The sequence below is a fragment of the Neolamprologus multifasciatus genome, chromosome 5, assembly GCF_963576455.1.
Source record: "Neolamprologus multifasciatus chromosome 5, fNeoMul1.2, whole genome shotgun sequence".
Lineage (NCBI taxonomy): Eukaryota > Metazoa > Chordata > Actinopteri > Cichliformes > Cichlidae > Neolamprologus > Neolamprologus multifasciatus.
In genome coordinates this window covers 36312065-36338792 of record NC_140443.1, presented here as the reverse complement: position 1 = coordinate 36338792, position 26728 = coordinate 36312065, and the positions used below count along the sequence as shown (strand labels likewise).

The 26728-nt window shown below is 40.8% G+C and overlaps 1 protein-coding gene across 2 annotated transcripts; it reads left to right on the top strand.

Annotated features, from left to right (window-relative positions):
- The first annotated feature begins 1026 nt into the window (after positions 1–1026).
- serinc3 (serine incorporator 3) lies at positions 1027–26687 on the top strand. 2 transcript variants are annotated; one of them, XM_085159436.1, is made up of 10 exons: positions 1027–1149; positions 9871–10032; positions 12331–12524; positions 17129–17208; positions 17321–17458; positions 17640–17809; positions 18994–19084; positions 19505–19721; positions 22313–22540; positions 24039–26687. In XM_085159436.1, the coding sequence occupies exons 1-10, from the start codon at positions 1111–1113 to the stop codon at positions 24172–24174; spliced, it is 1455 nt and encodes a 484-aa protein (XP_085015562.1). In that variant the 5' UTR covers positions 1027–1110; the 3' UTR covers positions 24175–26687. The 2 variants fall into 2 exon arrangements, with proteins under 2 accessions (XP_085015562.1, XP_085015563.1); XM_085159437.1 differs by lacking the exons at positions 1027–1149; positions 9871–10032 and adding an exon at positions 10039–10330 and having other exon boundaries at positions 10375–12524.
- Positions 26688–26728: the final 41 nt, after the last annotated feature.

Below are 26728 nucleotides of genomic sequence, written 5' to 3'. Positions count from 1 at the left end.
AGAAATCCTTTCAGAGTGCATGTATTAGTACGTATCATGTACTAGTACATGATATTACCAAAAACCTTCTTTTTCTACTGATTATTTTGAAATGAATGCCCAGATCGAAAACCCTTTGTGCCAATTTCTTTTTTTTTTCTTAACTTTTCTACATAAGTAAAAGCCACTTGTTCTGATTAATTAATCATTTCAGGAAATAGTAAAAAAAGAACCATAAATGTGGTCCAAAACCTAAGGTAACCATTTTGAATGTTTGTGATTCTTACCTAAGAAGTTAAGGCAACATGTCTCTTTCACCCACTTAAACAAGCAGTTTTTTCTTCTTTTTCTGTTTAAGTGCGTTCTGTTTAACAGTAGTGCCACTTGGGTTTAGTACCTTAACCAAGGATTTTTGGCATGGATTGGCTAAGTGAACCACCAACCTTCCAAATTTGTAGATGATCTGCTGTATCAGGTCAAGAAAAAGTCCCTTTTAACAGGAAGAAACCTCCAGGAGAACCAGGTCTTCTGCTGCAACCAGTTGGGAGTGAGGGAAGGAAGACAGGACAGAAGACGTGTTATGGAAGTGAGCCAGAGATTGTGATACAACATACAAGAGAAGGGCTGAAATGAAAGAATGAAAGACCTATAAAAAGGACACAGGCTTTTCAAATCCTAAATAAATTAATACAGAAAGCGCTTCTTTTATGTATAAATGAAATTGAGTATGTATGACTTATGACTGAAGAAACAATAAACAGTAAACCACTAACACTAGTAGACTTTGCCACTAACTAATAATAACTTTATCATTGTTCTAATATTGTTAAAATACTTTATAACATATAAACCGTTAATGACGATTAGAAAACCTAATTACGTATTAGTATGTCCACATACCGTCACCAAAGCCTGTACAAATGACAACAGGTCAACAACGTCATGACGTCACCCAGCGTTACTTCAGCCAGCCAAAGCTCTGAAGTAGTTCGAGGCGCTCTCGTTCTGTCCTGACCGCCTGATAGAGAAGCTTTATTTTCTTTCGATAGTGAAAACACCAGCGAAGAACGGAAGCGAAATAACGGGAAGAAGAACTCAGACTGTGCGCTTCTGTTCAGAAACCCGGCAACCATGGGAGCTGTTCTGGGGGCATTTTCTTTCGCAAGCTGGGTAAGGTCTAATGCTGCGACTCAGAAGTGAGGTTTTTACAAGCGCCTTGATTTAAAGTGATGAGAAATGTAAGGTGTCGTAACAACCTGAAGCTTAGACAGCAACAGGTAGTAGGCTAGTGCTAAAGAACATGGACACACTCAGTTAGCTGCTATATTAATTCCCGTTGTGTTCTGTGATCTAGCTCAGGTTTGTTAAAACAGTTATGGTTTCGGTGACGTTTCAGCTACGCTGTATTTTGATTTTATCTGCAGAAATCTGAGTATTCCCCTGAAGTAGCTGCCGCGTGAGGAGCAGTTCAAATATACGGCACAACAGATAGTTAATCCCAACGCACTTGGTCATCTGCTGGCATGTGATTAACTGGATTAGTTGCGCTTTGTTACATTATAATAAGAACACAACAAGCGTCGTATTTAGTAATGTCAGTAGATGAAACGTAGAGAATGAAAACAGTGTCTTTTTATATAAGGCAAGAGAGGAATAGCACTACATGGATACGCAATTAGGAGTAGAGCAAATACCACAAATATATCTTGTAATAAAGCATTCAGTTTTTCACAGAGCTGTATTATCTGTCAATTTAACAACTTCATTTATACAAAAAGACAGACACAAGTAAAACTATAAAAACGGTATTAACAGTATATTTTCTGTCTGGGTTTATTTATGGTTGAGGTCATGATGAGGCATGGCCAACCATTTTCAGGCTGTATGTTTTCTGGCAGACATTGTCAAGGCCAGTCTGCAGAAGAACTAAGCTGACCTTGTCTGGCTGGCATACTTGTTGACAATCTTCCAAGTATCGTTATCACTTGACTCCACGTCTGGTATTAGTGTATATGAGAGTCCATGCAGTGGTTTACTGTAAATTAATACACATGCTGACAATGTCAGTTTGTGATTGTTTGTTTTGTTTTTACTACACCAGACAACAAACTTTATCAGTTTAGTCCAGTTATATTTCTAAGTAAAGACACTAACATACATATACATATAAAGGTTAGCATGTAGTACTTGCATTATATTACTGCTTCCCACAATCATGTGTCATGTAGGCAGGTCTGTATCCAAACTAGACTTAGAAACTTTGGAGTAGCAATATACATTTTACATAACGCTAAACAAATATTCTCGTGGCATATTTTCAAAGCTTTAGAATCAATGTAGCTAAAGTATATATTTGAGGAGGAGTCGCTGTGACAAATTCCTGCCCACAGGCCTGCTGGGTCTGACCACAAACACCACATGCTGCCTTTCTTAAATAGCTGCCCCAGTTTTAACAGTCTTTCCTGGGTGTTTTACTGCAACTGATAGCTCATTAAATGAAAGTGAATACTGAAATTTTGATACATTTAAGTACACATATTACCATACTATAGTTTGATACAACATCACACATGATTCTGTAGCTTTAACTGTTAATGTATATTGAATGTATAATGAATATTCTCCAGAAAGCCTGCATGCCCATAGAGGGCATACAGTGTCTTTAATTCAAGAGGTAGAATAGACCACTTGCATAAAGTTATTGGCGCACATGTTGGCAAAGTGCGTCTCCTCTGTCCTCATAACATTTAAAGCATGTTCCCACTGTGGTCCAAATTAATGTGCCTTTACCACAAGGTAACTGTGGTCCAGTAGTTTCCAGTGAGTAAACCACATTTGCTTCCTCCACTTTATCTTTCTCATACAAATTATGTATCTTAATACAAATAAAAAAAACTGGTCTTGTCAAGGGGACCATTTGACAAAGCTTTTTGAACTTGCCATTCAAAAGTCTCTTTTCTTTATCACTTTCTGCTCACCATACATATTGTTACTGCTGCGTCACTACCAGACATCCTGAACTACGAAAGTGGCCAAAGTCACATACTGTGCGTGAATTCCTATGTGCGTTAATTGTGCATCAAAAAAGAAATTAAATAAATGCATATATACATATAATATAATATATATTTGTAGCATCTATTCTGGCAGTCAGCATGCTGGTTGCCTGATCCCTACTGATATGCTATTGTGGTACAACTTGTCATATTTGTTCCATCCAGCATGAAAGTTGATTGAAGTAGCATTTTCTTTCATTTCATTTGCGATTAAGAATTTTATGCTAACAAGTATTCTATTTGTGTATACCTTTTACCTTTTACCTTAATCTTAAAGTGTATATTTGTTTCTTACTCTTCTTATATTTATTGTTTGTCTTTTGCACTGAATGGAACTGGAGCCTCGTTGTCTCGTCTCTCTATATACTTTACTGTATATAGCACAGATGACAATAAAGTTTACTTTAACTTTGACCACAATAAATACAACATACAACAATATACCATTCAGAAATGTTTTTTTATTAGCCTGTGCTTAAATAAGGGGCTTTACAGGACTGCTTGAATTTCTTTTTGTCATATTTTAACTAGCCAGTACTCATTTTTCATGTGTCTGTTCAAAATTGCAGGTTCTGATTCAATGTCATGGTAGGAAGGGGTATTTAAAACTTCAGGCTTTTGTCTTTAATATTTTTTGAGACCTAACTTCAGATTTCAAAGTGTGGGAAAACATGCTGAAAGTGGGTCAATAGACATTTTTCAATAAATTTATATCTTAAAATAGATTTGATATATGAAGATGTCGGCCCAACCTTTGCAACCTAACAGCTTCAGATATTGCCAGGCAGGCGGGCAGCATAGACACTCAAGTTTGTGAATGCGATAACTTAAGAAGGAAGTCACCGAGGACTTTCAAATCAATACTATAGGTGCATCTACTAGGAGGCTGCGGGGTACCACTGGTGCTTGCCAATATTTTTAAAATTTGTGTTACTATCCATACATGTGTGGAGAGAGACAGAAACATGTTACTGTTTGCAAATATTTGATAATCATAAGAAGAAGAGCCCAGCCTGTTGTTCTTATAATATTATGTTCATATTAAATGAACAGTAACTGTAACATTAGTTAGTGACCAGGCAGGCCCAATGACTTTTATCTGTTTCTCATATAAACAGGTTTAAGTGGCTCATCTTTAAGTACCAGCTAGAAGTCTTAATATCCTTCTGTTCAGTACAGTCAGAGAAGCCAAGGTAGTGTTTGAACTATAGTACTTTTAATTAACATTCAAGCAACACCAGCTTTGCCCCGACAGCTCACTCCTCGTCTTGCCTAGCAAACTAAGAATATTAATTTACTCATTATCTTAGAAATCACACATTTAACTTACAGAAAAAGTGAGACAATGAGGCCTCAGGTTCCACGTGTCAGTTAGTCCAGTTTACTGCAGAATACTTTACTCTGTCAGTTTGCAGCAGTTGGAAACACTCAGTGCTTCTGCTTTATTTGCAGTTCCAGAAAAGAGATACATACAAGTTTCTCCATGACAGCAGCTGCCAATAAAAGCTTTCATCATTAATTATATTCAGGCAGGGGAAAACAGGACATGGGAAGGACTGCTGCAAACTCATTAGGATTAAATAAGTAATTTTCACAATAAGAGTGAAGGAAATGTCTAATAATAAGTCAGTAAGTCAGTACAAGAAAACACAGCAAACTTGTGACAACTTTTTAACCTGCAGAAAAAAAACTTAACGAGGGATAATTTGTTTAAAGTCTCAGAATCACACAAGCCAATCTGCTTCATATGTCCTCAAGCCTGATGGCAATAAAGTAGTCACTTTATGACACAACATATCAGATGGCACAGTGGTCAAAATACAGAGTGCTCTCAGTGCAAAGTAGTTTTTCTCTGAATGTCATTGTCTCTAATTGCCAGTGCTGTGCTGAGTCATTGAGTGTTACTCAATGAGACGTTACAGTAGACTGTGTTTTTTTATCGAACCACTAGCAGCAGCAATTAGACAGAATTCAGCAATTAAGGGCATAAAATGCAAGAACGTGGAACATAAAATCAGCCTTTATGCTGATGATGTGTTACTCTTTCTCCAAAATTCACAAACCAATATCTCTGGGGTGATTGAATTGATAAACTCTTTTGCAAGAATATCAGATTACTCAATTAACTGGTCAAAATCTACAGTCCTTCCTATTAATTGCTGCTTCCATAATTCCTCTTCTACTCCACTGCAATCGGGAAATATAAAATATTTAGGTATTAATATTTCTCCCAAGCTTGCAGATCTAACTAAATTAAACCATACCCCACTTTTAAAGAAAGTAGAAGGTGATCTGGCTAGATGAAAATGTCTACCCATATCACTCATGGGAAGGGTTGCTGCTATAAAAATGATGGTATTACCAAAAATAAATTATTTATTCTCAATGATCCCAACTAAACCGCCGCAAGATTGGTTCAGATCTCTAGATTCATATATGTCCAAATTCCTTTGGAAAAATAAGCCCCCACGTATAAGCTTAAAAACACTACAAAAGACCAAGGATAAAGGAGGATTAGAACTACCTAACTTTCAGCACTACTTCTTAGCCAACAGGCTTCAGTTTATCTCAGGATGGCTAAAACATACGCTTTTAGATGAACCTTGGCTAGATGTAGAACAAGCACTTTGCAATAATCTAGAGATTTCAGATCTACCATTTATCAGCTCAAACATCCAACGACATGAATGCTTCAAAAGCATCAACATCAGCTCTTCTCTGACAGCATGGTGGGAGTTTCTGAAGTTGACAGAGTCTTCATTAATCCCATGCAAACGTACACCTATCTGGAACAACCCTGACATATTACAAAACAATAATATGATAAACTTTTCAGATTGGAATGGTAAAGGAATCAAATATGTAGAACATATACTAGAAGGAACAGAATTTATTTCATTTGACAGACTAGTTACACAATATGGGATCAACAAGAAAAGATTTTTAGAATATCAACAAATTAAATCCATAATAAAAAAGAAATTTAAACCGGGTCAAGTTGAACTACAAACACCACCAAGTGTGGTTCAATTTTTTACTCTTAAAACCCCCAAATTACTATCCAAAATATACAGAATGCTTTCTAAAACAGATGAATCAATATCACTTCCTATTGCAAAATGGGAAGCGGATTTATCAGTTAACTTAGACCAAAACTTCTGGTCTCAGATTTGCTTAAAAACCTTTCATCTAATCAGAAATCCCAGTCTTCAATTAATTCAATACAAAATACTACATAGAGTGCACTATACAGGTCATCGGATGTTCAAGATGGGCTTTGCATCTACCAACAACTGCTCACACTGCCAAACCAATTCACCGGACAATTATATCCATGCTCTTTGGTTCTGTCCACCAGTTCAGAAGTTTTGGCGCGAGATATGTGAAGACTTATCAAAGTGTCTGAAATGTAACATTCCAACTTCCCCCTTAGTGTGTTTGTTGGGCAGCTTAGATAATGTCACTACAGAAAAGAATATAGCCCATATGGTTTTCACTGCCCTATGCATAGCCAAGAAAACAGTCCTCATGAACTGGAAAAATAAAAACAATCTTAATTCTAACCAATATAGAAATTATCTATTAGATTACATTAGTCTTGATACAGCTTCTGCCACCACATCAGATCAATCGCTCTGGGCTCCTCTGATCAGCTCCATCACCTAGTGGGGGTGGGGGGTCATATTTTGGTCTCGCCTTCACTGTTGTGATTGGTGTGGGGGTAGGGTCAGGCTTAGGGCGTCGGGGGGTTCCCCGGGAGCATCTTCCTTGGGGGGCTCAACCCGGGGTAGCGGTCATGGCCAATTAGGGGCTCTGTTGGCTCTTAGGTGGCGGTTTCCTCGTGGCTACGTGCAGCGGGGCTAGGGGAGGGTCTGTGCTGACGGACGGGGGTTACTGACCTGGTAGCCTGGCTGCCCCTGGGTGGGTCCGGGACGGGCGTGAGGTTCTGGGGGCGCTCCGGCTCTGGCCTGGGGCCCTGGCCGGGCCTCGGGGGCCTGGGTCCTGGTTGGTGTGTTGCCGGGGTTGTGGGCCGGTGGGTGTATGGGGGCCCACCACTGGCGCAGGGTGCTGCCGGTGCGCCGAGCCACCTGGGGGGCTCTTCAACTGGTGGGGGGGGGGTTGTCACATCTTGCAGGAGCTTTCCTCTCTCAGGAACTCTCTCTGCAAGAGGGGGAGATACAGGAGAGGTGGAGGAAGATCTCAGCCTGGGCGTCTATTGTCTTATGTAGTCTGGAAGATGAGTGGATGATGGGGTGGGTGCAGTTTTCTCTGTGGTGGGGTTGGGTGGACTGCCCCGGGCTCTGTGGGGCCGGGCGGCGCCGCTGCACTGGGCCCCGGTTCGGATGGGCCTGGGCCCCCCTTCCCTGGCGGGTCGCGGAGTATGGGGGTGCCTACTGGGGTCAGCGGGGGAGCTGGTCCCAGGGAGGGGTCACTTGCCCCTCCCTTCCTTCCCTCCCCATCTCCAGCTGCCTCCCTCTTCCCGCTCCACCACAACCACCCACACATGCAGGGCCTTGGAGTAGGGGTGTGTCACCAGGGTGCAGAGGAGGTAACCCCCCCCTCTGTCCCCTTCTGGCTGCCTCTGCCTCAATTTTATCCCGTAACTTAGACATTCACATTACTCACACTCTCATTACACATACATATAGGATCTTGGGGGTGGGCACGCTACACGGAATCCCAATTACCATCAGGGTGTACACCTCACCCCTGGCGACGTTGCCCACCTCTCAATTTTAAATACACGTAGACATTGAGGGCTAGCAGGAGGGACTATGCGCTTACCTGCTGCTCTCTGGCAGGTAGCTCCATGCCCTCCTGGGTTTTAAATGCACCTTAGAACACACATACATCAACACTACAATGAGCGGGTGGAGGGAGGTTAGGAGTCTTCTCTCACCCTCGTTCTCTGCGGTCTGCTGGAGCAGGGGGGCTAGGAGGAGGAGTTGGCCGTCCGACTGGGGTCCGGAATGTGGGGCCTCCCTGCTGCTGCGGAGTCGGGGCGGTCTGCTTCTCCCCACCACAGGGAAAAGGGTAACACAACCTGGGTCTGGGTGCGGTTCCCCCCTCCAGGGGCAAGGGTACCTAGACCCGGTTCGTAGAGTACGCTTGGGGAGTGTGATTGTGTGTACAGCGTCTCTTTATGTCTGTCTCCACGTTGGTTGAGTGTGGAGTAAGTGCATATGAGAGCATGAGGGTGGGAATAGATGTTTGTATCTGTGTGTGCCTGTATGTCTGTGTCCATATGTCAGGTTGGGTATCAGACGCCACCTCTCTGAGGACAGCTCAGGCCCTCCAAGGTTTGGAGGCCTATCTCCCCCCACCATGAGGAGGGGGGAGATAGGCCTCCTATCTCCCCCCTCGGCCTATCTCCCCCCTAGGCCGAGGGGGGAGATAGGAGACATCGGTGCGTTGGTGGTTCTTTGTGTCCGGGGGTGGGCGTCCGGGTGCACACCGGCTCACTCCTTGGCGGCTGCTTATCGGGGCCTGGAGCCTGGGGCTCGCTTGGGCCACTTCGGAGGTGGGGTGCCCCCGGCCTCTCGGCCTGGGGCTCGGTCACTCAGGCACAGCTGGCTGCCGGCGGAGCTCACGGGCACGTCACTGCAACCCCCCCTGGCTTCTGCTCCGTGGCTGCTGGGTGACCCCTCATCTGGGACTCTCCTCAGCTCTTTCTGGGACAGTGGCACGGCTGCCCCTCTGTTGGTCTTCCTTGGTCTCTTGTGTTCTGAGGGCCTCTGGATGTCTGGAGTTTTGATCTCCTCCATACCTGCTTCATGCCCTGGACGACGGGGCAGTGGCCCCCCACACCCTCTAGCAGATCATTACATGAGGGAACCTTTTAAGAAAACAAGCGCGTCCATGCTCACAGGTGTACACACGGGTGATCACACACACAAACTACACCCTTTTTGGCTCCTACCTCAATGCACACTGTGCTGTCGATCTTACGTGCTGCACAATAATGTTTAATATTTAGTATTTACTGTCATATTCCCATATATCATTGTGATGTTGTTTATTGTATTACTCTCGTTTTCTTCTGCTTGTTTTCTTTTTTCTTTCTCAACAGGTGATCCAGGTGATCGATATATGTATTTTTTTTTTCTGCTTATTCTGTTGGTTTTTGTTTTTTGCCCTTCTCCCCCGTCCCTCTTCTCAACTGTTTTTTTCCCCCTCTTTCTTTCTCCCTTTTCTTTCCCCCAGTCAAGTCTGTCCCGTATTCAGCAAGTGAAAATAAAATAAATAATAAAAGGTGAATCAAATGGACCATTACGGCAAAGCTGGGATGGTCAATTTGGTAAAGAAAATCCGTTGGGCATCTTTCTTCGCCTTTAGACAATAATTCTGATGGCAAAAGAGCCAAACGGGACAGGCAAAAAAGAAAAAAAAAGAAAAAAAACAAAAAAAAAACAAAACAGTAGACTGTGTACAGCATAACAGTGCAAACATCAAGATCAGTCTGTACTGGCAGTTGAATAGTTGAAAATCTAAAATAAATGATTGAAATATTTTGTTGTTGTTGTTGTATAAGTTGTTGTCTTATACATACATATATATATATATATATATATATATATATATATATATATATATATATATATAAAATATTTTTCTAAGTTACTAAAATGTGTTGTGTGTGCTTGTTGTCAGTACTGGAATTTCAAAAACAAAAATCCAAAGGTTTAGTAAAGTGCATCATTGTATTATGCGGTAAATGTTTGATTAAGAACATGTATATGTTGTGTTCTCACATTGATCGCTTACATCTTTCCTTACACATATCCCTGGATGTTCCACTTTTGCTTCAAGTGTGATTTTTTTATTGATCCTCCAGGTGCCGTGCCTGTGCAGCAGTGCTACATGCCTGATGTGTAGCTGCTGTCCGAGCATCAGAAACTCCACGGTGACCAGGATCATCTATGCCTTTATAATGCTGATAGGCACCATCGTTGCCTGCATCATGCTGTCACCGGGTGTGGATCGGCAGCTCAAAAGGGTAGGAGTTGACCATAAAAATACCCTAAGATAGACATTTACATTCACAATAAAGTTTGCATTATTTAAAGTTAAAATAAAGTTATAATGGTTGAAACTGGTGCATAACTGATGCAAAAAATGAGCATTCATGCAAAGCCACCATGAGATTTATAACACGTGCACCAGCACAATTTGTTTCTCGTTTAAAACAATCGTTGACAATTGTTTAAAAATGGATAAATAAAAAGTGATGCTGACATAACAATGTTGTTTCCTCTGAGACATTAACTGTGATTCAAGTAAAGTTTGTAATCAAAGTTCATATGAAAAAAGAAAAAGAAGGAAACAAGTGGAAGTCAAGGAGCAGATGACATGTCAGCCCCAGATAACACAGTCCAATCCAGACTCATAGCTCCCAAGAAATAGTACCAAGAAATTAGAATATGTGATAAGCGATGACATCCAGCAATAACAGAAGCTATTTTAATGAAAGGTAAAATCATTTAAGATAAGGAAAACTTGAATATGTATAAACCGAAGCAATTAAATTAAACATCAATCTGTCAATCCTTTCCGTGTCCGGGCCGGGTGAGGTTTCCCGTGTTGGGTCAAATTAAGCCGCAGGCTCCACACAGTATTTTCTTTCTTTAATTGCATTTTTTTTCTATTTAATTCTGAGCATTTTTTTTAAGCTTATGGTGTTTTGGAAAATAAATAGTCAATAATAATAATAACTATAATAATAATAGTACTTTACACCTTATTTACTGTTAGTAAAAAGTTAGGATTAAAGTGGAGATGATGATAATTTTGATGAAAGCCAAACCGCATGTCAGCACAAGTCCAGGCCTCAAACCATCTCCATCAAGAGTGCTGTGCGTGAACATATGTCTACAAACCTCAGTGTACTAAAGCACTTTTATAAAGATGAAAGAGCCAAATTTTCTCCTTATCAATGTCAGAGACAGATAAAATCTTGTAGAAAATCTATTACATCATTGCTGCTAAAGACCTGAGACTGGAATAGAGACTTTGCTTTATCTGACTGTAAAAGAAGCTCGATCATCACAACCCTAACCCTAACATCATAGCCCTAACCGGCCCCTTCTCGGAGTAGACATCAGCAGGTCACAAAGCTTTGACATCATAACAATCTGATTGCTCACATGCAATCTTGATCCTGGACAAAGACTATTATGCTGAACCAGTAACAACAATATCATGAGGATATATCAAATATACCATAAAAGACAAACACAAACTTCCCTGCTGTGTATATATTGTCTGAGTCTCTCTGTTCTTTGTCACTGTTCGTTGTTTGTCTTGTTGTCATTTGTTCCCTTCGAGCTATGTTTCTTTCCTGGTGCTTAGTTTGTTCCTAGTTTCTACCTAGTCTCAATTTTTGAACTTTGTTCCCTGAATTACGGCAATAAAGCTTCATGTTGAGTTTAGCTCTGGTTGCGAGAACAAATCAAATTTGAATTATTGGTGAAAAAAAACAGTAACATCCTTCCTACAGAAGCTAAGTACAGCAACTGGTGATATTTATTTAGATGGCTTCTCTCTAATTGATCTCTTTGAACTTTAATAATTTCACCATGCCGTCAGCATGTCATTTCAGTGAGGAGAGATCGTTAGAAGGAAAGTGGAAATGATGTAAAGCTTAGATTAGAAAAAGGTTTTTGTTGTTTTCATTAGTTATGTTTTCATTAGTTATACTTCTTAACAAATCAGAATCTGCAAAACGTACTTAGAAGGTCGCACTTTAGAAATTTTGAAATCATAATCAGCTAAGAAAAGTTCAGGTGGTGCATCCGTACTTCTTATGGCCTCAGACAGTGGACTCTTTGTACCTGTCCTGCTAAATCAGTGCAGGATTCAGTACTGTTGACTATAAGATTATACGAGACAGCATGGACCACACTGTTGGATTTAAAGGAAATACACTGAACTGCTTTGAACCATGTATATCTAATAGATTACAGTTTGTTCAGGTAAACAGGGTGCCTTCTTCACATAACAAAGTTAGTAATGGAGTTCCACAGGGTTCTGTGCTAGGACCAATACTTTTTTTATACGTGCTTGAGGCAGTGTTATTAGAAAACATGACATACATTTGACCTGTAATTTTCTTCTACTAAATTCTGATAAAATTCAGGTTATCGTATTTAGTATTAAACATCTTAGAAAACATTGTGTCTAATCAGACACGTATTTCAAAGGTGGCTCTTCTTTACACTCTCTTAAAAGCCTCATGTGCATATAAAAATCTCGTCTGGATGTACAGAAAACAAGGGTCTTTCTCTGATTTCTGTAGATCCCAGGCTTTTGTGAGGATGGGGCAGGTTCGTCTGTCCATGGTCTACAGGCGGATGTCAAGTGTGAGATGTTTGTGGGGTACCAAGCAGTTTACCGTATATGCTTTGGAATGAGTATGTGGTTCTTGGGGTTCTCCGTTCTCATGATAAACATAAAGAACAGCAGAGATCCACGTGCTGCTATCCACAATGGGTAAGTACTGCAGTAAATCTAGCAACATGTAAATATTTTTACCAGCACAGTCCTACCAATCCTAAGGTTCAGTTTTAGACTTTTTTAAACCATAGCAGGTACATAAACACAAAGCAGCCATAGATCATTTGCATTTAAATATCGCATTTTCAGGCCTTCACTGTGTTTGCACTCTAGTCCACCTTGGCTCTTTAACACTGTGAGGTTGTAAAATGTAAATTACACAAGATGTGTTTTAGCAGAAGACCTTTGTTTTTTAGTTTACAAAGTTTTAAAAATGCAACAATAAATATTTATCATAGCTGTCCGATGTCATTCTAGCACATATATAATGTCCATTATCATATTTGGCTGTAAAGGTCTTATTTGGTTTTATTTTGGTCTCACCAGTAGTGTGTCTTTCAAGTTTAAGTGTAAGGTCAGCATAACATAAAAAAAGTAATAGTGATAAATTCTAATAAATTCACTAAATAAGTATTAAATAAATACACGTGTGTTGCACATTCATATCAAAATCAAAGTGTGTTTGGACCTTTCAGGGTAACTGATTGGACTCTGGATATACAGTGGCTTGCAAAAGTATTTGGCCCCCTTAAACTTTTCCACATTTTGTCACATTACAGCCACAACCATGAATCAATTTTATTGGAATTCCAGGTGAAAGACCAACACAAAGTGGTGCACACGTGAGAAGTGGAACGAAAATCATACATCATTCCAAACATTTTTTACAAACAAATAACTGCAAAGTGGGGTGTGCGTAATTATTCAGCCCCCTGAGTCAATACTTTGTAGAACCACCTTTTGCTGCAATTCCAGCTGCCAGTCTTTTAGGGTCTGTCTCTACCAGCTTTGCACATCTACAGACTGAAATCTTTGCCCATTCTTCTTTGCAAAACAGCTCCAGCTCAGTCAGATTAGATGGACAGCGTTTGTGAACAGCAGTTCTCAGATCTTGCCACAGATTCTCGATTGGATTTAGATCTGGACTTTGACTGGGCCGTTCTAACACATGGATATAAGATAAGATAAGATAAGATAAAACTTTATTAATCCCTCGGGTGGGTTCCTCTGGGAAATTCGGTTTCCAAAAGCACTGCACCGACAGAAGTTACAGAGCGTGAGCAGAATATTAAATATATATATATATATATATATATATATATATATATACACACACACACACACACACACACACATATAAATACAGAGACATATATAAATAAAATATACGAAGGGGATAAATAGAATAAATAGGAATAAAAATAAAAATGCAAGTGAATTGCACATTTAAAGTATTGAGGTCTATTTCACCGTTGACTATTAACAAAAGTATTGCACAAAAGGTATTGCACAGTGACGTGAAGAGGCACTACAGCTTAGTTGTCCCCCTGTCTCCCCTCCCTCTCCCCTCCAGAGAGGAGTTAAACAGTCTGATGGCGTGTGGGACAAAGTTTTTAAGTCTGTTGGTTCTTGTCTTTGGGAGAAGCAACCTGTCACTGAACAGACTCTTCTGGTTGTTTATGGCCGTGTGCAGAGGATGCCCAGCATTGTCCATAATGTCCAGCAGTTTCTTTAGTGTCCTTTTCTCTGCCACTGTCACCAGAGTGTCCAGCTTCATGCCGACCACAGAGCCAGCCTTCCTGATCAGTTTCTCCAGCCTGGATGAGTCCTTCTTTGCTGTGCTGCTCCCCCAGCACACCACAGCATAGAAAAGTACTCCAGCAAACACTGACTGGTAAAACATCCTCAGGAGCTTCCTGCAGATGTTAAAAGACCTCAGCCTCCTGAGGAAGTACAGTCGGCTTTGGGCTTTATTATACAGGTGCTCTGTGTTGCATGACCAGTCCAGTTTGTTGTCCACCCACAGCCCGAGGTACTTGTACTTGTTGATAGGTCTGTGAAGGTTCTCAGTCATCCAGGTCATCGTAGTCAAAGGAGCTTGCAAAGAAAAGCGTCTGGACTTCTTTAAGTTACTTGAAGACGTTTTCACCTCTCTTGTTGACCACCTCCACCTCCTCCCCCTCTATCTGAACCGGCAGTGGTCTTTGAGGTGTTGAGTTGCAGGTGGTTTGTGTGACTCCATGCGACAAAGTTCCTCACCAGACTTCTGTATTCCTCTTCCTGATTATCCCAGATACACCCCATGATGGCTGTGTCGTCTGCAAACTTCTGAATGTGGCATAATTCAGAGTTGTAGCAGAAGTCAGAGGTGTACAGGGTGAAGAGAAGAGGGGACAGCACAGTTCCCTGTGGTGCTCCTGTGCTGCTGACCACAGTGTCAGACGTGATGTCCTTCAGCCTGACGTACTGTGGCCTGTCGGTGAGGTAGTCGGAGATCCAAGCGACCAGGCAGGGGTCCACCTCCATCCTGTTCAGTTTCTCCTGGAGCAGACAGGGCCGGATGGTATTAAAGGCACTGGAAAAGTCAAGAAACAGGATCCTGACCGTGCCTTTTCCCCCATCCAGGTGTGAGTGGGCTCTGTGTAGGAGGTACAGGATGGCATCCTCCACTCCGACACCCGCCTTGTAGGCGAACTGTAGTGGGTCCTGGGCATGTTGTACCTGTGGTTGGAGGAGGTTGAGGAAGAGCCGCTCTAGAGTCTTCATAAGATGTGACGTCAGTGCCACCGGTCGGAAGTCATTCAGCTCATTGGGCCGGTTCCTTTTGGGGACCGGACGATGCAGGATGTCTTCCATAGGGCGGGCACTCTCCCCAGTCGCAGACTGAGATTGAAGACTCGTTGTAGCGGCTCCCCAAGTTCAGCAGCACACGCCTTTAGCATCCTCGGACGCACCTTGTCTGGACCTGCTGCCTTTCTGGGGTGAAGCTTCCTCAGTTGTCTCCTGACCTGATCCACTGTGATGCTGGGAGATGATTGGGAGGAGGGGGGGGGAAGATGTCTTGCTGTTGAGAGAGGGATTGGAGGAGGAGGGTGTCATCATAGTGTCAGGAAGGGGGGGAAGCGAGGGAGGTAGGGGAGTGGTTAGAGGGCTCTGTAGTAAAGGTGAGGGTGAGGGTGGGGGGGATGTATGCTGGTCAAACCTGTTGAGGAAGTTGTTGAGTTCGTTTGCCTTCTCCACAGTCCCCCCCCCCCACTGTGCTTTTCTTGGTGTTGTGGCCTGTGATGGTTTTCACGCCATTCCAGACCTCCCTCATATTGTTCCTCTCCAACTTCTGCTCCACCTTCCTCCTGTAAGTGTCCTTTGCTTTCCTCAGGCAGCGTTTCACCTCCCACTGTGCTGCTTTAATCTCCTCCTTCACTTTGCTCCTGAAAGGCTTCTTCTTCATGTTGAGGACAGCTTTGACTTCCTGTGTTACCCACGGTTTGTTATTAGGGTAACACCGTACCGTCTTAGCAGGGGCGACCGTGTCCACACATATGTTTTGTTTTAAACCATTGTTGCCCTGGCTTTATGTTTAGGGTCGTTGTCCTGCTGGAAGGTGAAGCTCCGCCCCAGTCTCAAGTCTTTCGCAGACTCCAAGAGGTTTTCTTCCAAGATTGCCCTGTATTTGGCTCCATCCATCTTCCCATCAACTCTGACCAGCTTCCCTGTCCCTGCTGAAGAGAAGCACCCCCAGAGCATGATGCTGCCACCACCATGTTTGACAGTGGGGATGGTGTGTTCAGAGTGATGTGCAGTGTTAGTTTTCCGCCACACACAGCGTTTTGCATTTTAGCTAAAAAGTTCCATTTTGGTCTCATCTGACCAGAGCACCTTCTTCCACATGTTTGCTGTGTCCCCCACATGGCTTGTGGCAAACTGCAAACGGGACTTCTTATGGTTTTCTGTTAACAATGGCTTTCTTCTTGCCACTCTCCATAAAGGCCAACTTTGTGCAGTGCACAACTAATAGTTGTCCTATGGACAGATTCCCCCACCTGAGCTGTAGATCTCTGCAGCTCGTCCAGAGTCACCATGGGCCTCTTGGCTGCATTTCTGATCAGCGCTCTCCATGTTCGGCCTGTGAGTTTAGTGGACGGCCTTGCCTTGGTAGGTTTACAGTTGTGCCATACTCCTTCCATTTCTGAATGATGGCTTGAACAGTGCTCCGTGGGATGTTCAAGGCTTGGGAAATCTTTTTGTAGCCTAAGCCTGCTTTAAATTTCTCAGTAACTTTATCCCTGACCTGTCTGGTGTGTTCTTTGGACTTCATGGTGTTGTTGCTCCCAATATTCTCTTAGACAACCTCTGAGGCCGTCACAGAGCAGCTGTATTTGTACTGACATTAGATTACACACAGGTGCACTCTATTTAGTCATTAGCACTCATCAGGCAACGTCTATGGGCAACTGACTGCACTCAGACCAAAGGGGGCTGAATAATTACGCACACCCCACTTTGCAGTCATTTATTTGTAAAAAATGTTTGGAATCATGTATGATTTTCGTTCCACTTCTCACGTGTACACCACTTTGTGTTGGTCTTTCACGTGGAATTCCAATAAAATTGATTCATGTTTGTGGCTGTAATGTGACAAAATGTGGGAAAGTTCAAGGGGGCCGAATACTTTTGCAAGCCACTGTATAACTGTGAAAGCAGATGAGATATTTGATTGAGACAGTTTTCCTGAGACTTATGACAGTAACAATCTGTTTCAGATTTTGGTTCTTTAAGTTTGCTGCCTTGGTGGCAATTACAGTTGGTGCCTTTTACATCCCTGAACGGCCTTTCACCTACAGTAAGAATTTGTATTTAAAATCCTTGATAACTCAGATCTCTTTTACACACAGATTTGTTAGTTTGTATGAAAGACGAGTAGTTCAATTACTTGTGTATTTGTGTTGTCGCAGTATGGTTTGTCATAGGCTCTGGTGGAGCCTTCTTTTTCATTCTGATTCAACTGGTGCTGCTGGTGGACTTTGTCCACTCCTGGAATGAGTCCTGGGTTGACAAGATGGAGAATGGCAACTCCAGAGGCTGGTATGCAGGTCAGTGACTCTGGCCCAGTTACATGCTGTATTCATCTTCTAAATACTGTTACATAAGCGAGCACTTACTCTGAAATGTTTTTTAAAAAAGCGTGCATGTAGCACACACAGATTTCACAAATCTACTTTCAAATCAGTTTTTTGGTTTCAGCTTTGAACTGTTTTTACCTTATATTTTTAGCTCTACTGGCTGTCACGATCCTGAACTACATCCTGTCATTAACAGCTGTTGTGCTGTTCTTTGTCTTCTACACGAAACCCAATGAATGCTTCATCAACAAATTCTTCATCAGCTTCAACATGTTGCTCTGCATCGTTGCCTCTGTTGTCTCAGTCCTGCCAAAAGTCCAGGTGTGAATACACGGCATGTCTGCGATGCACAGATAAACATAAAACAAAAACAAGACACACTATTCTAAGCACTGAAGATTCTGCTTTGTGTTTGCAAATGTTTGTGCTACTAGCATCATGTCATGATGAGCATCTGTAGTAGCATCTACATGGAATTGATGCTAAGGCCCCTTTGCTGAGTTTGACAGTGTAAAACGGAAAGACAGAATAAACCTGAAAATGGTTGGATATCTCTCTCTTAATTCTGTTATTTCAAAACATTATGACTGTGTTTTGTAGCAGCTTGGTTTAGTTTTGCTACGGGAGATAATATTGAAAAGTAAACACAGCTCATGATAACATTTCTACCAGCTATTTTTGTGCAAAACTAACTGAACCGTGTTAATGCAATAATAAAATAATATCAGATGGGAATAAAAACATTATTTAAGTCTAAATTTTAATTCTAATAAATTTACTCAGGTTGAATTAATCAATTAGAACAAGAAAAAATAGAAAAAGAAGGAAAATTTAAAAAATAGCTGTATTTTCTTTGCCTCAAAACAGAAACATGAGTACAGTCAGGGGTTAAGGTGAGATTCAGCGGGCAGGGAACCCTAAAATCAGTTTTACAGATGGTGACAAAAAGCACAATTCACTCAATGTACTGTGATCAGTTGACCTGCTAAAAAAAAAAAGAAAACACAACCCACTTAAACTGCCCACTATGGCACACGACTGCACCTCTTTGTTCTCTTTTATGCGATATCCCCTGGTGATTAATGCACGAACATGATTACCTTTCATTTTTTACTGTTTAGGCTTAAAATTGATGTGTGAAGGCCAGTGATGTGAAATGATAGCTTCCTTCAAATGCGTTAAACCAAAAGTAACAAGCCTGTTTTGAAAATGTAAGTAGTAGAAAGTACAGATAGTAAAAAGTTATCAGGAAAAAAACATTCATGTTAGAGTTTAGCAGAACAGGTTTTCCCAAGCTACCCACAAACATTCCCACTGTTGCTGGCCTTTTTTAACCATCTAGATATTTCTAAATAATAAACAAAGGTTAATTTTTGTGTTTGAAGTGCTTAAACAGTAAACACAGGATTATGACTTCTTTTTATATAATACATATGTACAGTTTCAGTTCAAACCTGTGGGAAGTAAATACTTGGCACTGATAAATCGTATCTGTGTATTTGCAGGAGTCTCAACCTCATTCAGGTCTACTACAGTCTTCTTTCATCACCTTGTACACTGTGTTTCTAACCTGGTCTGCCATGACCAATGAGCCTGGTGAGACTGTTTATATTGTCTGGGAATTTCAATAGACGCAAACAATCCTTTATCTGTATATATTTATGTACTTCTCCATTCATTTCAAATAAAAGATCTTTTTGTCTCATAACCTTAAGATTTATTGCTTTTTAGAAAAGCTTTGGGTTATTTTGTTCAAATTGCACCTAAGCTAACACAGCATGATGTAGTTAATTATTATTCCATAAGGTATTTATACATGAAGTACTGCAATTTTAGGTACTATTTTCAAGTTAATTTCACAGAGCTCTTAAAAACATATCAGTTGTGCACCACGTGTAATGATATAGAGTATGTCTCCAAATATGTCTGTGTCAGTTTGTGTAGATTCAAATATTGTGTTTGTTTTTGAAAGTATTTTTTAATTATTATTGTTATTGTTTGTTTTGCTGATCTCAGACCAGGAATGCAACCCCAGCCTGTTGAGTATCTTCCAGCAGATCGCAGCCCCGACCCTGGGCCCTACAGAGACCGAGAACCAGACAGCCACCATGGCAATGATTACCACAATCACTGGGACAGAAAAACCTGCCTTTACATCTCCATACCTGCAGTGGTGGGATGCTCAGAGCGTTGTGGGCCTCATTATATTTATCTTGTGCATCCTGTATTCCAGGTAACATTGTGTAAAGCGCTTTGAGTGCTTTGTTAGAGTAGTAGAAGTAGTAGAAATAGTAGAAAAGCTCTATATAAGAACCCGTCTGTTTTACCTCTTTTTACTGTAGACTGCAGTGTTAATGAGCATTAAAAAACATGCTTACAGACTGGTGCAAAAAAATGATTTTGATCTCTGTAGCCAGTTTCCTCCATCATAACAACTTTTGCAGCATACCCTTTTCAGTTAATGGTCACCTCACTTCCTAATGCTAGCTAACAAATTAGCATTTTCTCATTCAAATGTAGTTACCAAATTGTTACCATACCAAAATACTTACATTGGATTCTGTTCATCTGGACGTAGCGTTTTCAGTGGGAGAAACGTTTTGTCACTTATCCAAGTGACTTCTTCAGTCAGGAGAGAAGGACAACTGCTGCCTAAGCGAAAACCTGTAGTGATCCCGTATGTGTCAGGAGTATCGGAACAGTTTTTTTTTCTAAACACCGCGTCTCTGTGGCTTTTACACCCCAAAACACACTGCACCCAAGGATTGGATCCCCCGACACAAACAGAGTAACAAAGTGTACGCTGTTAAGTGCAGGAGGATTGCCAGGATCTATACATCGGAGAAACCAAACAACCTCTGGCGAAGCGGATGGCACAACACAGAAGAGCTACCTCTATTGCAGTCTATTACAGGCTGTGTCCTACAAGCCAGTGGACACTCTTTCAATGATGAGGATGTTCACATCCTGGACAGAGAGGAACGCTGGTTTGAGCGCGGAGTCAAGGAGGTCATTTACGTGAAAAGGGAAAGACCATCTCTGAATCAAGGAGGGGGCCTAAGGGTACATCTGTCACCATCTGACAATGCTGTGATTGCAGCCATTCCCCAACTCTCTGTGAATGGTACTCATGGCCATTGATCAGTGGTCTTTGATCAATGGTCATAAGAATGTGCATAATTATGATGAAGGAACTGACCTCCCAGCCCATTGTTCCTTCAGTGGGTTGGTTTCAGTCATTGTGCAAACGTACTGTTTAACAGAAAAACAAAGAAACTCTGCATTTCGTAGGCCTGGCAGAAAGTAACAGAGACCAGGTTAGCCATACAGTGGGACACAGAATTTCCTTTCCCAAATTAAAAGCACAAATGAAACTAAACTAACAAATGAATCTGTGGGGGGAGGGGGGGGGGCAGACCACTGGAGCCTCCATTCCAAGTGGGGAATGGAGGAAGAAGGGAGGGGGTACATTACCAAAGGCCCATCTAAGCTGTGTTTAGCGCATTGAATTTGTGGGATTAAAATGTGCTCATTGGAGAATGTGGATTAGGTTGTTCACTTGAAAATAACAACATGGGCTGTTAAAACTGGTTAAGCTGCTGTTTTGTAATGGAGCTGAACTATGAACTGGCTATTGTTCAGTCAGTGAGACTAGTTAAAAAAGGCAAGCAATATCTGGATAAACTTGATTTAAAAATATGATCTCAATTAAATTAAAAAGTTAAAGTTAGTAGGGGCTGTCTGTGAGGACATAGTTCTGGAAACCAGGGGAGATAAGCTAAAACTGGTCAAATATGATCTATTTTTTCTTATGAGCAACCGAGCAGCAGCACTGGGCAAGCAGACAGAGAGGACTGAAAGAGACCAGTTCAAGCAGGAGGAAATGAATGACAATCGTACAATCTCTCACAAAAAGAAAAAAAAGCTTATTTTTCAATAAAAAGCAGAGAAGGGAAAAACAGTTTTTCACCACTAATGTTATTTGCTTTTCAAACCTAAAATCCTAAAGTTTTTTTCATAGGGCTTAACATAGATGGACAGATTCCCAGGCTGATCAGTGAACCCTCTGATGGAACTACCAAAAAGGACAATTTCTGTTTTATCCACTATTTATCATACAGCTAAAGGAGGTTTTGTGCCATCCCGTTCTTAATGTCCTGAAAGCCTATGATGATGCTATCCAGCCTGGAGCTGTCAGACCTGAGAGGCAGATATAGTTGAATATCACCAGCATAGGTGTAAAAGGAGATAATAGGAAATACAAAGTGCTTTTCCATTTACCATTTCTTCAGTAACTTAAGAGTAAAGAAAATTGAATTAAAAAGAAAATTAAAATCATGATCTGGACCAGTGGCTCCCAAACTTTTTTTGCTTGGCCCCCCTTTGTTTTACAAGAAAAGAGATTTTTTTTAAAAACTTCTGCCAGGTTGGAGATTTTTGCAAACTCAGTTTTTGCGTTTACGTGTGGACGACTAGAATACGGAGTTCGTCACGCAACGTGAAAGGTGTGTGCCTTTTTCACGTCTGTGCAAAATTGGTGCGAAAAATTGGTGCCCCTCCCCCTCCAGCAATGGCTCTGCGCCCCCACTTTGGGAACCTCTGATCCCTAGTTACTAAAATTCCTGGAATTTAAAAATTTCAACACTGTGCTGTTATTGGTGTAGAGTACTGTTGTAATTACTAGTTATGGTTCCTCACCTGATGAAGGGTTAACCATTTCTAAGCCTTCCTTGTTAATGTGAACTGTGTTTGTGTCCGTTATTTTTTCATACTGTGATCCTAATACTTGCTTTTCTTTCTTCTTCATCTCTGTTTTGATTCCAGCATTCGTTCATCTAGCAACAGCCAGGTCAACAAGCTAACTATGGCATCCAAAGATTCAGTCATCCTCGCTGAGGGGGGCAGCACAGCAGAACTGTCAGAGGAGTCGACAGGGCCCAGACGGGTGGAGGACAATGAGCGGGACATGGTCCAGTACAGCTACTCCTTTTTTCATTTCATGCTTTTCTTGGCCTCACTTTACATCATGATGACCCTCACTAACTGGTACAGGTCAGTGGCTCCCTTCTCTTTTAGCACAACATCTAAAGTGTAGTTTGAAGTGTTTGGGTGGTCAATAATCCTACAGTATATATATGTGAATGGTAGTTTATTTCATTTCCTTTTTATACAGTGTGTGAAAAAGTGTTTGCCCCCTTCCTGATTTGCTATTTTTTTTGTATGTTTGTCAGACTTAAATGTTTCAGAGCATCAGACAAATTAAAATGATGGCCCTGTGTGAAAAAGTAATTGCCCCCTAAACCTGATAACTGGTTGGGACCATTAGCAGCAACAACTGCAATCAAGTGTTTGCAATAACTGGCAACGAGTCTTTTACAGCGCTGGGGAAGAATTTTGGCCTGCACATCTTTGCAGAACTGTTGTAATTCAGCCACATTGGAGGGTTTTGGAAGGAAGCTGGTTTGGAAACATATTTGGTGATGCTTCTTCCTCTGCATTGCGTTTGTGTGCTAGCAGTGTTCAAGCATTCGTCTTCTTTTCTTTCTTTTTTTTCAAGAGCTCACAAAAGCATTCTGGGGGTCTTTTGTGAGCTCTTGGATGAGTCGTCGCTGCATCCTTGGGGTAATTTTAAACAGACTCCTGGGAAGCTTCACTGCTTTTCCATGTTTTTGCCATTTGTGCCATTTGGCTCTCATTGTGGTTCACTGGAGTCCCACAGCCTTAAAAATGGCTTCATAACCTTTTCCACACTGAAATATCTCAATTACTTTGATTCTCAGTTCTCCTGAATTTCCTTGGATCTTTATTTTAAAACCTTTATTTAAAAACTGCATATTATTGTCAAATATTTACATTTGTTTGATGATGTGAAACATTTAAGTGTGGCAAACACTGTTTCATGCGATTGTATCCATTCAGATGCATGAACCAGACTGACAGAAACTAAACAACAGAAGGGATAAATGTATATGAAGCAATGCATTCAAAATAGGTTATAAACCAAAACGGGGTTTTTTTTGCATCCAATTATTTTTATGTGTTATGACACAAATGTTATGGTTGACCATGAGAGTCACAGTCTGGCACTAACATAACCCAGAAAATGGTTTAAATATCCAGAATTGCCCTTTATTGGTGTCTGCGGCTGGTATTATTTGGTCAAGTAGTACCAAGAAAATGAGGACAATAATGGTCTACTGAATTTGCATATCAGTTTCATCTTTTGTTTTGACCTCTTTTTTGATTATGATCTAGTTTTCTGTGCAGCTGTCAGTCCATTGTGCTTTTATTTATATTAGGAAATTCATAACTCATTGTTAAAACTGTAAATGGTCCCACAATGTTTCATTAGGGGTTTAATGGCACCATATAAGCCAAGCAAAGGCATTTCTTACTGTATAATTGATATGCTGACTTTATTTTTCTGAGGTGCAGTCTTGCAGCTAAGAGATTTTGTGATTTCTGCTTGAACAAGTTAAGGAATTTCCTTCTTAAAGTAGCTTTCTCAGTTTTTTATAAATATATTTGTTGCATTTTTTTGTTCTGACAGCCCTAATACAGACTACACCATAACAAGCAAGTGGCCAGCAGTATGGGTGAAAATCACCTCCAGCTGGGTTTGTTTGGCTTTGTACACATGGACACTGGTGGCCCCCATGGTCTTCACCAACCGAGATTTCAGCTGATCAGCCAGTCTCCACAGCGTGCTCTTATTTTTTGTCTGTTTTTACATTAAATTTGTCAATAATGCTACTGTCAAGATGGACTCAGGTTTTACACTTTTAGATGGATTCTGATTGAGTTGATTGTGTATGCTTCCAAAGTGCCCTAACAGTTGCTTCAGATAAAGATTTTTACTGTAGAGATTTCACACCAGTCACATCACTAACAATAGCAATATATTGTTGTATTTTTGTACTTGGGTAATTTTCTGGTTAGAGCAAACCTTTTGGATTTTGTTATTTTAAGTCAGCTAGATTTTTCTTTATCTTCTTCTTTCTCTTTTTTTTTTGCTGTAACACCAATTTATGGTGAATGCTTAGTTGAAAAAAAAAAATTCTCAACATCATGGAGTTACACCTATGACTTACTGTGGAGCTGGGGTGAACTGCATTCACTACGAAGAGGATGTAGTTGGCTGTTCGACCTTCATATGCCTTATATGTCTGAAAAATGTTAGAATATTAGATAACTGGGGAGTATGTACATGAAAGTCGCAGACATAACTGCAAATATGACCAAAATCAGCTCAAGTTTCTGCCAAATGTAAACGGACCTGCAGGTCCATCAGACCTGAAGATGTCAGGTGGTTTAAAAATATCCTTAGAACAAAGAGATACAGGCACCTCTGAATAGCCTAGAAGATCTTTAGTATTTATTTTGATTATTGTTGTAAGAATGTGTTTCTGTAATTTTAAAAAGATTTAAATTTTTAAGAAAAGGACTCTATAACTGAATAATTACAGATGTTTGAGAATAAAAAATCTGAGCATTTGCCTTGTGTTCCAGATTTACCCAGTGTGGTTAATAAGTTGTGAATTCTCTGTAATGCATCTGCAGTTTGTGATTATACTGACCTACTATATAATCATTTGCTTTGCTGTGACTCAGAGATTCAGTGTGCTCATCATGTCACAGACAGGAAAAAAAGCCTTCTGAAAGTCATCAAGTCATAATTGGTTCCACACTTTTTTGTGTTACTAACTAAATGTTAATATTTTCCAAGGACCACTGTGTTTTTTTTAATTTTTGGTAAAGCTGTGTACTTTGAACCTTTGTTATAACTCTCAGCAATGTGCTGTAAATGAATAAAGGCACATCTGGAGCTTTCTGTGTGCTTTTGTTTTACGTTTGATTGTTACTACTACAACTAATACTAGTAAAATATTCAATCCAAGTGTCTCATCTTATATTGGTGAGACACTTGGATATAAGCAGCACCAATACAGGAAACTCAATTATTAAGTGTTAACTTACTGCTTTGCAGTGTGCCAGAGAGCAGTAATTCCTTCAAATCAGTTTGATACACCAGTACAATACCAGTAAAATACTAATCTTTCTGAGAAATAAACATTTAAAACCTGGTACAAATAAGTACAGATAACTGTTTTAATCTCTATGGACACTTTTCATAACAACTTAATCTTTTTTTAACCATTTGGATGATACGTTAAATTGACGTGTGCACAAGCAGCGCCCGGCAGTCCTACGTTTTTATCTGAAGGGATGTCAAATGCTATCATTCTTCTGTAAAGTAAATTTACCTATGGGTATAAGTAAAGTAACCTTAACCTTAAATCAGTGGCAGATTGGCACTGATTTAACAGAGCAAGGCCACTGCCTCTTCTTTCACCACCCTGAGATCAGCTACAGTTTCCACTTGTGCGGAAAGACATCCAGCAAATAAACAAGCTTCAGAGATTTATCATTGTGACAGATGAGTTTCCTCATACCTTGGTGAAGAGGTTGTAAATAACTCCTTTTATTAGCAATGATGGACACGATGATGGAGAGGGGACACCAGCTCTGACCATCTGTCTAATAAAACAGGAAAATCCAGGCTCAGCAGCACTTTCAGAGTAGCATCTATATAAAATTAATAATAATTTAACATTTCTGCATCCAGCAAGAAGATATCTTTTCATCTATAGTAACTAAAGTATTGTTACCTTCTTGTGACGTATAGGACACAGGAGTATTGGGTTATTGTGTACATGTTGGTAAGGTGTCTTGTGGCAACTGATGAACTGAAACAAATGAGCGTGCTGTGCGTGCAACAGCGACGAACATTACCTGTCCTTTTATTAACTGCACAGGGTGTCATGGGTCTGTAGCTCTGTCCACCGTTTTAGGGAACATATTTCGTTTTAAAGTAAGTTACAGGGCATCTCCCTGCTTTACCTTACCTGATCACGGGCAGGGATCACGGGTAGGTGTTGATAACCCGGATCCTGTTCTTACCGTTCAGCTGATTCCTCAGGACTTGCCCGACCCTCTGCAGGTACTTCGTGGTTGCAACTTTCCTAGCAGCTTCTTCGTGGTTGCCATGTTATTTCACGGTAGAAGGTAAATAAAACTGACAAAGCCAACCTAGTAGATTTAGTCGAATTGTTTTGAACCAATAATTTATAAAATCAAATGGCTATGAACCTCGAAACAAAAGAAATCAGCAAAATACTAGCTTTACTTTGCCAGCAGTATAATAATGACATAAAACTGCTTCAATAAAGCATTACTACA

Coding starts and splice junctions, on each gene's coding strand:
- serinc3 (XM_085159436.1), top strand. CDS start 1,111: ATGGGAGCTGTTCTGGGGGCATTTTCTTTCGCAAGCTGG. Junction 1,150..9,870: donor CATTTTCTTTCGCAAGCTGG/GTAAGGTCTAAT, acceptor TTGATCCTCCAG/GTGCCGTGCCTGTGCAGCAG. Junction 19,085..19,504: donor TGCCATGACCAATGAGCCTG/GTGAGACTGTTT, acceptor TGCTGATCTCAG/ACCAGGAATGCAACCCCAGC.